The following is a 13,636-nucleotide window of genomic DNA, read 5'->3' as shown; positions in this document are numbered from 1 at the left end:
AGCGGTTCCTATTTATCTACTTGCATTTTGACGTGCTTTCGAACTGCTAGGTTGGCAGGAGCTGGGACCAAGCAACGGGAGCTCACCCCGTCACAGGGATTCGAACCGCCGACCTTCTGATCAGCAAGCCCTAGGCTTAGCGGTTTAACCACAGCGCCACCTGGGTCCCTGCCACTGCCTTATGGAAACATAATTCTTTGTAGCATCTAGGAAACAGAGGTCCAAGAATACCAGGTGCAGGCAGTAGAGGCAGGGCTTTCTTAGTTGTGGCCCCTACCTAACTGAACCCCATTCCAAGAGATATACCGTTGGCTCCAGCAGTTCAGGATTCCAAGCATTTTTAATTTAAAAAATTCATCTGCTTTTCTTGGCTTTTAATTGAAGGCAGTTCTGTTTATCAGCCTTCTGCAACATGGTGCCCTTCAGAAACCACTGGACTAGGACCTGCTGGCTGGGACTGATAGTGGTTGGACTTCAACAACATCTGGAAGACCAGGTTGAGGAAGGTCACTGTATATAATACTAGCGGGGAGCAGGTGTGGTTGTTGGCGATTACAGAATGTTAGTAAGGGTACATCTCCACCAATCGCCTTACCTGCAATGATCAGCTTTGGGTGGAACAAGCGGGCATTCTCCTCCAGCCTGTCATAGTCGATGTAACCAGTTTCAGGGTTGACCTGGTGAGAAGGAGGACCAAAAAGAGAACAGTTCAAGAGGAGCAGATCCTCCAGTTTCTGGTGTTGCCTGGGGGTGGGCACACTGCGGTAGACCCCAGAAGAGGAGATTGGCACTCCGGCAGGCATCAAGGAAGGGTCCAAGCAAAAAGTTCTAAGGCTTCCATTGACAAGGTGAGGGGCAGGATCATGTTTGGTGCCTCACATCTCTCATTACACAACTACACGCTGAATCGGCTACCAGGAGGAGGAGGATGATGATGATAAATAAAATAATAATAATAATAATTTTATACCCCGCCCATCTGGCTGGGTTTCCCCAGACACTCTGGGCGGCTTCCAACAAAATATTAAAATACAATGGTCTGTTAAGCATTAAAAGCTTCCCTAAACAGGGCTGCCTTCAGATACCATGGATACCATGCCAAGAAAGAGCTGTGGCAAAGAAACTTCTGAAGGCATTCTTAGGCAGCCAAGTGCTCAACCACCACACTTAAAAATGGAAAGCGTAATGCTGGTGGTCAACAAAAGAGGTTCAGAGACTCTCTCAAGGCAAATATGAAAAAAGTACGTACAGTGGTACTTCTACTTATGAATTTAATGCGTTCCGAACGCACATTTGTAAGTAGAAAAAAATTGTAAGTCGAATCCCATAGGAATGCATTGGGAGAAAAAACTCGTAAGTAGAAGCAACCCTATCTAAAAATTCGTAAGTAGAAAAAATCCTATCTAAACCGCATCCAAGATGGCGGACGGAGCTCTATTCGTAAGTAGAGTTATTCGTAAGTAGAGGTACTACTGTAGTATAAACACCGCCAACTGGGAAACAGTGGCCTGTGAGCACTCCAATCAGAGAGCAGCCTTTACCAAAGGTGTCATGGGCTTTGAATTCGCACGAACTCAGGACGAAAGGGAGAAACGTGCTAAGAGGAAGGCACGCTTGGCAAATCCCCACCGTGATCAACTCCCATCTGGAAACCAATGTCCCCACTGTGGAAGGACGTGTGGATCCAGAATTGGCCTCCACAGTCACTTACGGACTCACTGTTAAAACTGTGTTTATGGAAGACAATCTGACTCGGCTACGAGAGATCGCCAAAGAAGAAGACGACCCAACAAATCTCTGCAGTCAGAAGAAGGCCAGAGACCCCTCGGCACAGAACGCAGCTCACCTTGTAAGGCATGGACTCAAAGAAGATGGAGGTGGCCGAGATCTTCTTCTTGTCCGTCATGAAGCCGTGGGTCAGGTGGCCTCCATCTGGCAAATCCAAGCCCATGATCCTTCCGTGGGGCTCTACGAGGGCTGTGTATACTGCAAAGTTCGCTGGAGACCCTGAAAATGAGGGAAAGAGAAAGCCTGAACATATCCTAGCATGGTGGTTTCTACATATCATGGGCTAAAATTCCCGTCAGCATGACCAATGATCAGAGGTGATGGAGGACACCCCATTGGTTGTCCTTGCTCCAGATGTTTCTGCATCCCTCAAACATTGACTACTCTGGCTGGGACTGATAGGAAAGGGGAACCCAGAAAAGACATAGTGCTTTATGGAGAGAGAGGCCAGGCCTCTGATCCAAGGAGCTTACAGCTTATATCACTAGGTTCCCACAGAGGAACTAGCCCTCCCCACAGCCCTCCATTACCAGTTGCTGTTGTTGTTGTTTAGTCGTTTAGTCGTGTCCGACTCTTCATGACCCCATGGACCAGAGCACGCCAGGCACTCCTGTCTTCCCCTTCCTAGAGGGGAAATTTGCCACCTTTAAGGGGGGAGGGAGTCTCTTCGTAAGGGGGCTGCTGGAGGTGGCGGCGGGCGACGCGACTCGAAGGGCGGCGCGGCCTGGGGCATGTTGCGCGTGAGAGGAGTTCACTTTTAAGAGACTGAAAAAGGTAAGCTGTTGTAATTTGGTGGTGGTGTGCGACTTCTAGGGAGCGGAGAAGAAAGACGAAAACGAGTAACATTATCCGGGTGGTCGGGAGATGGGGAGCAGTTAAATTTGCAACACCACCCCATGGCTTCCATTAAATGTAGCCATATTGGGAGCCACTGCAGTTTCCTAAACACGCAACTTCAATAGTTAAGAGGGTTGGGCCCTCTTTGGTTTTCTGCATTTCTACTACTGAAAGAAAATGAGGTAGAGGCAAACTTGGGGGGGGGGGGAGTGAGTGTTAATATTCTCAGTAAGCTGGCAAACTTGTGAGGAAGGGATATTTCGCATCAATAGTGGGGCAAATTGGGTTGGTCTTTTGGTAATAGAAATGGAGCCAAGGGTAAATTCCTGCCAGCACTCAGTATGAGCCAGGAAGTCTTAGGATTAAATTTATTGAAGTCTTAAGCAAGCTACTTTTCCCCTTCATGGATCAATGCCTTGTCATGGCGAAGGGGCTTGAATAACTCAGAGAAGCTATGAGCTATGCCGTGCAGGGCCATGCAAGATGGACAGGTCATAGTGGAGAGTTTTGACTAAACGTGATCCACCTGGAGAAGGAACTGGCAAGCCACTCCAGTATCCCTGCCAAGAAAACTCCATGGACAAAGACATCAGGCCATTACCAGTTAGATGATAGGAATACCTGAGTAGGGCTGAACATTCACTCCCCACTTCTGTGGGTCCAGCCCATAAGCTGCCAGGGCTCTTTTCTGACACAGCCTCTCCAGCTCGTCCACAAACTCCGTCCCACCATAGTACCTAAAACAAGGAAGGAGAAGGAAAGTTTCGTGTGCGCATCTCCATTTGAATAACCGCAACATTGGCTTATAATCTCTATTCTTGCTGGAGTCGCGTCATACGATTGGCAACAAACATCAACTGGACTCCATGGGGTGGAGCTAAGAGCTGTTGAGAGCAAGGCAACGTCATCGCAACCCATGTCATTGACTGGTTGGATGTAAAGCAGGCGTGGCCAACTCCCAAGAGACTGAGATCTACTCACAGAGTTAAAAACTGGCAGTGATTCAGGTCAAAGTTGTTGAGCAAGGCCAATTTTTTGGGGGGGTTCGGGTCAAAGTTGTTGAGTTTTTTTTCAGGGAAGAGGTAAAACGTTGAGCTTTTTTTAGGGGAGCCACAGTTGTTCAGCTTCTTTGGGGGGAGCCAATGATCTACCAGAGATCTACCGCAGATGTCCAGTGGGAGGAACTAGCCGAGGAACTCCCAAGGGACGAAGGCTCAGAGCCTGAAGACTGGTGGTGGGACAAGGAAGAGGGAGAAGAGGTAACAGGGTTTAGTGAGCTGGAGGAGTCTGTGGCAGAGGGGAGTGCAGAATCAGTGGCAGAAGCTGAAGCAGGGGAAGAGGGAGATCAAGAGGCAGAGAGGAGTCAAGCTGGTGAAGAATCATGGATGCCTCCCCCTCCTACTGCGAAAAGCTCCCCTGCCCCCCTCGTCTCCCGGAACCAGGAGAGACATGAAAAAGGGTGGAGGAGAGGCTGGCTGCAAGCAGGCACAGTCTCCGATTGCTTGGGGAAAGCCCTGGAAAACAGGGGACTTAGACGGCTGTGGAAAAGCAGGGACTTTCAGTCTCAGCAACCGATCCGTGGGGCAAGAGCTACCAGGGGTGAGTTGCTGCACTCATTGGGCCGGACACTCAGCCAGGTCTGTGCAGATTGTGTGATTTACTGCCGGATCGCTCCTGACAACCTGACACTGGAAGCCTTTAGCAGAGACTGTACTTTTTGAGAATTCTAAGGAAAAACCATCTTCCACAAAAGCTGCTGCTTGCCTTCTATCACTGTGCCACACAGAGCGTGCTCACGTATGGTTTATGCATGTGGTACGGAAGCTGTACTTCTCAGGATAGAGCAGGGCTGTGCAGAGTTATTAAAACAGCAGAGAGCATTATTGGCTGCTCACTCTCCACCTTAGAACAAATCTACACCACCAGGTGCCATAGAAAAGCACTAGACATCTCAAGAGATCCAACGCACCCTGGTCACCATTTCTTCGAGCTCCTGCCATCAGGATGGAGATATAGAACAATGCAGGCAAGAACGAGCCGTCTCAGGAACAGTTTCTTCTCTAGAGCAATTTTGGCCTTAAATGGAAAGTCTGGACTTTGAAGTCATCTTATTTTACCGGTACTTGTTATATTGCAGGGGTAGCCAACTCCCAAGAGACTGCGATCTACTCACAGAGTTAAAAACTGGCAGTGATCTACCCCCCCCTTTTGTGGTTCAGGTCAAAGTTGTTGAACTTTTTTTAGGAAGGAGGAAGACCGATTTTTTGAGGGGGGGATTCAGGTCAAAGTTGTTTTTTCAGGGAGGAGGTAAAATGTTGAGCTTTTTTTAGGGGAGCCACAGTTGTTCAGCTTCTTTGGGGGGAGCCAATGATCTACCAGTGATCTACTGCAGATGATCTACCGGTAGATCACGATCTACCTGTTGGACATGCCTGTTATATTGTATCGTATTGCACTGTTTTAATTAGGGTTTTGTAGTAATTTTGGATAGTGTGGAATGCTTTATCTGAGTGGATGTGGTAACCGAGTAATTTCATGGTTCCCACAAGGGGACAATGACAATAAAGATTATCTTATCTGGTCCAACAATGAGACACAGGCAAGTTTGCTTGGCATGGGGGGGGGGGGGGAAGGATCTCAGCCAGGCCGTGAGCCCAAGTCCTCTGGCACCTACCTTTGTCCCGGGTATCCCTCTGAATATTTGTTGTTCATGCAAGAGCCCAGGGCCTCCAGAACCGCCCGGCTGGCGAAGTTCTCCGAAGCAATCAGCTCCAAGCCGAGCCGCTGCCGCCGCTTCTCCTTCTTGATGATGTCGTAGACCTTTGCACGGGGAGGAAATGGATACGGGAACAGAAGAAGCTGCCTTAGACCCAGTGAGACCCATTGGGCCACCGAGCTCAGTACTGTTGGCACTGACTGGCAGGGTCTCGTGCAGGCAGTCTTTTCTCGCCCGGCCTAGAGATGCCAGGGACATCCTTCCCCTGAAGGCGTAGGAACACAGTAAACTGCCTTATACTGTGTCAGACAACTGGGACATCTTGCTCAGGGTGACCCACACTGGCTGGCAGCAGCTTTTCAGAGTTTTAGGCAGCAGGTGCTCTATCACTAAACCATGGGCGTTCTCAAATAGATCACCCAGAGTTAGATGTGACTACTGTAGTTAAGTAAGCGAAGGACTGCAGGCTGAAACATTTCTAACTGGGTGACTTCTTTTCAACTACTGTAATCGAAAGAACTTATATTACTCGTTTCACGTGTTAAAGGTGTTGCTTGCACACCCCTCAATATTCCCTATTTCCCCAGGCTTTTTAAACATGTACTTTTCCTCCAGTGGTTGGTTTTTATGCTGCTCTTGTAAGTTATTTGCCATCAGGCTGCATTTATAGAACTTTATGTATTAGTAACAATTATTATTACAGTGGTACCTCTACTTACGAATTTAATGCGTTCCGAACGCACATTTGTAAGTCGAAAAAAATTGTAAGTCGAATCCCATAGGAATGCATTGGGAGAAAAAATTCGTAAGTAGAAGCAACCCTATCTAAAAATTCGTAAGTAGAAAAAATCCTATCTAAACCCGCATCCAAGATGGCGGACGGAGCTCCATTCGTAAGTAGAGTTATTCATAAGTAGAGGTACCACTGTATTATTATTATTATTGATTGCCTGACCAGGGTGAAGGACAGAACATAAAGCAGGTAACAAAAAAAACACCAATTGAACAATAGCATTAATAATTCATTGCTTACTACCCACCCCCACCCCAAAAGTCTCAAAGCAACTTAACAATATTTTTAAAAAAACATATAGACATGCCACACACACACACACACACACACACCCAAAATATTTCATTGACACCAAATAAAGTCAGGTGAAAACAACAGCGTGGGCAAAATAGCCACCACTTTTTGAACGTATAGACTGAAGAAGCACATTTTAACCTGGCCCCAGAGTGCAAACGAAGTCAGCAGGACAGCCCCAAACTGAAGTGCCGCAATGGTGGCACACACAGAAAATCTCCAAGCATTAACAGACATTCTCAACATGAGAACAGGGCCTTTTCCGCGGTGGCTGCCCATTTGTGGAATGCTCTCCCCAGGGAGGCTCAGCTAGCGCCGTAGTTCTGTATCTTCAGGTGCCAGGCAAAAGCTTTCCTCTATAACCCGCCCTTAAACCATCCGTGGCCTTTTAGAAGTGGGTGGGAATGTTTTCAAGGCATTTCTTTTCTCTCTTGGTTTTAATACGTCTGTGTGGGGTTGACTGTCTATTTGCTTGGTTGCAAGTCGCTTTGGGTTCCCCGGGGCTAGATAAAGAGACTAAGCAAATCAATGAGTAAATCATCCTTGGCCTTGTCCCCGGCAATAGACCCTGCGGGCTGGGGCTGATGAGAATTGGACACCAACCGCCTCTGGGAGGGCCAAAACAGGCCCCCCGCTCTGCTGCAGAGGTAGGAAGGAGGGGAAATCTGAAAGGGTTAAGCCAGCGCCAAGTGCAATTTTCTCAATGAATGTCACTGAGCCTGTAAAAGTCAATGACCTGCTGTCCCCCTGGTTGCTCAAAACCATTGCCGACGAAAGACAGCAGTCCCTGCCCTCCAGTTTCTTCCGCCAGAATCAATACTACCCTCTCCTGGCTGACGCCACTGTCCACGCAAGAAGCCCTCTTACCTCTGGGTCGTTGGAGTCTAGAGGCTCCATCACCATCTTGTTGTGAGAGGCCCACTCCTCCTTAGTTATGGGGTTTCCATCTGCGTTGGCCATGGCAGCAGAGGTTTGCAGAGGCTTGGAGAGAAAGAACGGCAGAGGGATTTGCCGGAGGGCAGGCAAACGGGAGCCCCAAAACTTTGGAAGCTGAAACTGAGAAAGGATAAGTGAGCTACCAGGCCTGTATACTCTGCATTGTGGCCCTTAACAGAGTCCCCGAGGAGGTTTATGATAATAAAATAAATACACATGGAAATATACAGCCAGCGGATGAACAGAGATATTTAAAACTTAGCTATGAGGTCTCTGCAGAGCTTTATCAGCAGGCAACAAGACAAGTATCCGTAAGCTGTGCGCATCATTGCTGGGGATTTCAACCATGCTAAACTTAAGACCATGCTAAACTTAAGACCATGCTAAACTTAAGACTTGATCACTGCAGATGGTGACAGCAGTCACGTAATTAAAAGACACCTGCTTCTTGGGAGAAAAGCAATGACAAACCTAGACAGCATCTTAAAAAGCAGAGGCATCACCTTGCCGACAAAGGTCCGTCTAGTTAAAGCTATGGTTTTCCCAGTAGTGATGTATGGAAGTGAGAGCTGGACCATAAAGAAGGCTGATCGCCGAAGAATTGATGCTTTTGAATTATGGTGCTGGAGGAGACTCTTGAGAGTCCCATGGACTGCAAGAAGATCAAACCTAGCCATTTTGAAGGAAATCAGCCCTGAGTGCTCACTGGAAGGACAGATCCTGAAGCTGAGACTCCAATACTTTGGCCACCTCATGAGAAGAGAAGACTCCCTGGAAAAGACCCTGATGTTGGGAAAGATGGAGGGCACAAGGAGAAGGGGACGACAGAGGATGAGATGGTTGGACAGTGTTCTCAAAGATACTAACATGAGTTTGACCAAACTGCAGGAGGCAGTGGAAGACAGGAGTGCCTGGCGTGCTATGGTCCACGGGGTCACGAAGAGTCGGACACGACTAAACGACTAAACAACAACAAACTTAAGACTGTGCTCCCAATGTTCTATTAGCATGTTAAACGTCACTTGTTGAAGATCTTAGTAAAGACCTTCGCCAATTGATCTGCACAGCCCCTCAACCCCCTTCCTGTGATACCATCAGGTCTAGCAGCCTTCCTCAGATTCACCAACCTGTCTCACCTCAAGCTCCTTTACAGTGAATGTGTGGCTGAAAATGTGTTTTTTGTTTTGTTTCTTGTTTTTTTTTTAATGGGATAGCATCCAATTTCATTGTAATTACCCAATGACAATAAAGAAATCTAATCTAATCTAAAAAAAACAGAGCCACAAAAGCGATTTCAAATACTGGGAAGCGAGACCCTGACCCCAAGCAGGCGCAGGGAATCTTTTCCAGACGAAGGGCCACATCCTTTTGCAGAGAGCCTTCTGGGGGCCGCTTGCAAGTGGTGGGCGGGGCAGAGGCAACAGTGGGCTGAGCAATGGAGCAAAGCACTTTTGTACCACTTTAACAGGCATGGCTCCCCGCAAAGAATCCTGTGAGCTGCAGTTTACCCCTCGCAGAGCTATAGTTCCCAGCACCCTTAGCAAACTATGGTTCCCAGGGCTCTTTGTGGGGAAAGCCATGTGCTTTAAATGTATGATGTGACCAGAATTATGAAGGCTGCAGTGGACCCCTGCTTCTGAGCTTAGGAGGGATGGAGCAAGGCAGCTGCCCTGTCTGGAGCAAGACAGACAAGCCAGCCTGCCCAAGGCAACTGGAGACGGTTCTCATCTGCTGACCCCCCATGTGACTTGTTGGCAGGACTGGAGTCTTAGACAGGCGCAAACTGCAGTAGGAACAAAGCTCAGGCTGTCTTAACCGGAGAAACTCATCCCGAGTTATTCGTTAACTCCTCAAGGATAGCAAAAAGGCTGTGTGCAGCTAATTGGGAAACCGCAGGCAGCTTGCAATCGTCAAACAGCTAAAGTCCATTTTGAAATACTGCCTAGCGTCCAAGAATGCCCTGGGCATCAGAGGGGCCAGAGCTGAGAATGTCTGGCTTTAAAAACTGCTAACCCAGCATTTTAGAGGGTGACCCTTCATGCAGGGTTCGAAATTAGCACGGCGCCAGGCGCATTTTGCGCCTAAAGATTCTCCATTTGCGAGCGCTTCAAAAAGCCTGGGTGCTATTTTTTGCGCCTGGCTGACACTCAAGGATTACTGAAACGTATGTGCTTTAAAGCCTCAAAGTATTAGTTAAGGACAGACAATATGTGAAGGAGTGGGTAGAGTTTTGAAAACTGAAGTATGGTACCAATAATTTTATTATCAACACCAAATTAAACATGTATTAGCCATTTATGATAAAAATGTGATGTTAACGATGTGTCTCTTATGTGAGTTGCGTATTGGTTCAGGCTTATCAAAATAATAAAGTCTTGCCGACCCCCACCCTCCGTGGCAACTAGACCAGGGGTCGGCAAGGCTTGCCGGGCAAGGGCTGGATCACTCCCGTGGAGATCTGCACCGACGCAACGCGACACTTGAAATTGCGTCTGCACATGTCCGTGGCGCCAGAAATCGCTTCTGTGCATGCCCAGACGCCGAAAATTGGGCCTGCGCAGAAGCTATTTTCTGCATCTGGGCATGCGCAGAAGCAATTTCCGCAGCCACGGAAGAGAGCCCCCGCGCCGTGTTGTGTCGGTTTAGCGCAGTGCGCAGAGACTCACTGAGCAGGCGGCTCAGTTCAGGGGCGGCTCATGATCCGGAAAAGCGACCCTCATGTTCCGCTTCTGGCGCATGGGCCTTAGGTTGCCGACCTCTGAACTAGACATTCTGTTTTGGCACCCACAACTCAGGTCCCAGAAGCTATTTGGCCCTTAGCTTTTCTATCCCAGTTTCTAACACCACCCTCGTAGCCCCTTCCAACTTCCTGATTATCTCTCTATATATGACTACCATGTCCATTGAGTTTTCTTGGCAGGGATACTGGAGTGGCTTGCTGGTTCCTGCTCCAGTTTGGTCAAAACTCTCCACTATGACCTGTCCTTCTTGGGTGGCCCTGCACGGCATAGCTCATAGCTTCTCTAAGTTATTCAAGCCCCTTCGCCACGACAAGGCAGTATAGTTAAGCTCCGTATAGTTAAAGCTCTGGTTTTCCCAGTAGTGATGTACAGAAGTGAGAGCTGGACCATAAAGAAGGCTGATCACCAAAGAATTGATGCTTTTGAATTATGGTGTTGGAGGAGACTCTTGAGAGTCCCATGGACTGCAAGCAGATCAAACCTATCCATTCTGAAGGAAATCAGCCCTGAGTGCTCACTGGAAGGACGGATCCTGAAGCTGAGGCTCCAGTACTTTGGCCACCTCATGAGAAGAGAAGACTCCCTGGAAAAGACCCTGATGTTGGGAAAGATGGAGGGCACAAGGAGAAGGGGACGACAGAGGACGAGATGGTTGGACAGTGTTCTCGAAGCTACGAACATGAGTCTGACCAAACTGCGGGAGGCAGTGGAAGACAGGAGTGCCTGGCGTGCTCTGGTCCATGGGGTCACAAAGAGTGGGACACGACTAAACAACTAAACAACAAATATGACTTCCATGAGCATCAGCTTCAGAACTCACAAAAATTACTACTGGTAGTTCCAACATAACCCAGGGGTTACTTTACATACCTTTCTTACACCCAAGGCACCTCCATGTAAGACACAACACACCCACAATAGCCACACATTCATAGGCGTCTTTTTATTATAATTTGTGCTTTATTCTGCTGAAAGCTATGCACCAGTCCTCTCCCAAGCTGAAAGACGCAGCTTAGCAAGATTCGTTAAAAAATTTTTAGCCCATTAATTGCATTTCTTTGTTGATTAATTCACTAATTACATTTACCTAAGGGTAAAAACTGTGACCTTATCCAGTTTATTTACTTAAGTCTATTTATATTCTGTCGCACCTCCACAGGACTAACAATACAACTGGAACAAAGTCATAAAACGCAACGGGACAATAAAAAGACAATATGAACAACAATTGAAACCATTTCAGATTGTCGCCTGAGTGAATGGCCTTAGTGACCAGCCTCATTTTAGCCTCTAAAAACCATGAGCGCAGGCACCAAGTAGATTTCAAGGGCCATGAAGTTCCAAGGATTAGATGCCCCAGCAGAAAGCACCTTCCCTCCTGGCCTGATGTGCAGTTTCTGGTGGTGAGACACCATGGAGGTTCTCTCACCCTTAACTCCAGGTAGGGATATACTGGGAGAGGCTCTCGCTCAGTTATTTAGGTCCCAAGTGGTTTGGGGCTTTGCAAGTCATTTGCAAACCCTTGACTTGAAAGGCACAAATACAGGATGGGTGACACCTGGCTTGAGAGCAGTGCATGTGAAAAGGATCTAGGAGTCTTGGTAGACCACAGACTTGACATGAGTCAGCAGTGTGATGCAGCAGCTAAAAAAGCCAATGCAATTCTGGGCTGCATCAATAGGAGTATAGCATCTAGATCAAGGGAAGTAATAGTACCACTGTATTCTGCTCTGGTCAGACCTCACCTGGAGTACTGGAGTTCTGGGCACCACAGTTCAAGAAGGATACTGACGAGCTGGAACGTTTCCAGAAGAGGGCAACCAAAATGGTCAAAGGCCTGGAAACGATGCCTTATGAGGAACGGCTTAGGGAGCTGGCTATGTTTAGCCTGGAGAAGAGAAGGTTAAGGGGTGATATGATAGCCATGTTCAAATATATGAAAGGATGTCATATGGAGGAGGGAGAAAGATTGTTTTCTGCTGCTCCAGAGAAGCGGACACGGAGCAATGGATTCAAACTTCAGGAAAGAAGATTCCACCTAAACATTAGGAAGAACTTCCTGACAGTAAGAGCTGTTCGGCAGTGGAATTTGCTACCAAGGAGTGTGGTGGAGTCTCCTTCTTTGGAGGTCTTTAAGCAGAGGCTTGACAGGCATATGTCAAGAATGCTTTGATGGTGTTTCCTGCTTGGCAGGAGGTTGGACTGGATGGCCCTTGTGGTCTCTTCCAACTCTATGATTCTATGACTTCGGACTGAAACAGTATTGGCGGCTGAAGCATATTTTAATAGCTGGAATAACATCGCACTGCCTGGTGGCCTTGTGCAAGATAGGCTGCACAGGTCACTATGGGCAAGCTATCCATATTCAGGAATGGGTCGTAGCAGGTGAACCAGCCAGTGTTGAGGAAAAGAACTCAGTTTAATCATTAAATTTTGCAGCCCTTGTTTAAAAGGGGTAAGTGCCTGCTTGACTGCCCACCTGCTATTGGCACTAAAAATGAGCTGGTTAGCATATTCCAGGAATACGAGGGGCAGATCCACCCCATACTTTTACAGCACACCGAACACGCTTCAAAGCACAAGACTTTCCCCCCATAATCCAGGGACCTGCTCTTTGTTACGGGTGCTGGGAACTGTAGCTCTGTGAGGGGTAAACTACAGTTCTCAGGATTCCTTGGGGGAAGCCATGGGTGAACTTTATATGTATAGGGTGGCTCTACGCTTAGGACTGCAATCCTGTAACACTTAGTCATGAGCAAGCTTCTGGCTTTTGAGGAACATCTAGGAATAAAGATGCTTAGGACTGCACTTTATGGCACTTTTTTGATGATTGGCATGTTAATTATTATTATTAATTATTATTGTGTTTATATCCCACCCCCCTTGTCCTCACAAGTCTGTGTTGTAGTTTACCTAGTGTAATATAGCAAAGTATAACAACACTCCAAACTGTCCTGATCGCTACCCATGCCGGCTGAACTGAAGGCTGTAGGTTCCCCATTCCTGGATCTAACTGCTAACATGCTCTAAAAATTTGGCTGCAAAGGGAAAATGCACGCACCCATCTATTTACAGGAAACTAAACGCCCTCAGGCCTCATTCAGCCCAGCCCTCTGAAACAGTGAAAACTTTATGCCTTTCCACCATCCCCACAAGCCAGGGATTACAAACCTTTCACCTTACTTGACAGGTCTCCTCTGCCTTTTAAGAGCCGTGCACAGGGCGGGATGCAAATGCAACAGGTGCAGCTTTTCCAGGGAGAGAAAGTGAGGCTTCACCTGTTGGATTTCTGCCTGCCGCGCAGGAGGAGGGTGAAAAATGGGTGGACAGCCAAGCACGGGGGGGAAAGAGTCTGCAAAGGAGACAACCCACACCCTCAATACTTACCGGATTCCTAAGTCCCCCACCACGTGCTGGAGAATCCCTCGAAAGAAAGGGAGAGCTTGCCCTCGACTCCTAGGCTTAAATCCTCAAGGCCCAGCGCGCTCCGCGGAATGGAACCTTCAGCACTTTCTGGCTCGGTCCGCAGCC

General features: G+C 47.9%; 1 protein-coding gene across 2 annotated transcripts in view; it reads right to left on the bottom strand.

Annotated features, from left to right (window-relative positions):
• The window catches only part of SHMT1 (serine hydroxymethyltransferase 1), a 23,649-nt gene extending 10,013 nt beyond the window's left edge, over nucleotides 1-13,636 (bottom strand). The window contains exons 1-6 of one of the 2 annotated variants that reach the window (XM_060282393.2): nucleotides 13,493-13,636; nucleotides 7,296-7,484; nucleotides 5,300-5,445; nucleotides 3,247-3,362; nucleotides 1,847-2,007; nucleotides 596-677 (exon numbers count right to left, since the gene is read on the bottom strand). In XM_060282393.2, coding sequence (XP_060138376.2) covers nucleotides 596-677; nucleotides 1,847-2,007; nucleotides 3,247-3,362; nucleotides 5,300-5,445; nucleotides 7,296-7,388 — 598 coding nt within the window. In that variant the 5' untranslated portion in view covers nucleotides 7,389-7,484; nucleotides 13,493-13,636. The remainder of the gene's footprint in view (nucleotides 1-595; nucleotides 678-1,846; nucleotides 2,008-3,246; nucleotides 3,363-5,299; nucleotides 5,446-7,295; nucleotides 7,485-13,492) is intronic. The other variant, XM_060282392.2, reaches the window with a different exon arrangement.

Source organism: Zootoca vivipara, chromosome 13 (genome assembly GCF_965207765.1).
Source record: "Zootoca vivipara chromosome 13, rZooViv2.hap1.1, whole genome shotgun sequence".
NCBI classification, from domain to species: domain Eukaryota; kingdom Metazoa; phylum Chordata; class Lepidosauria; order Squamata; family Lacertidae; genus Zootoca; species Zootoca vivipara.
This window is presented reverse-complemented; position numbering and strand designations above follow the sequence as displayed.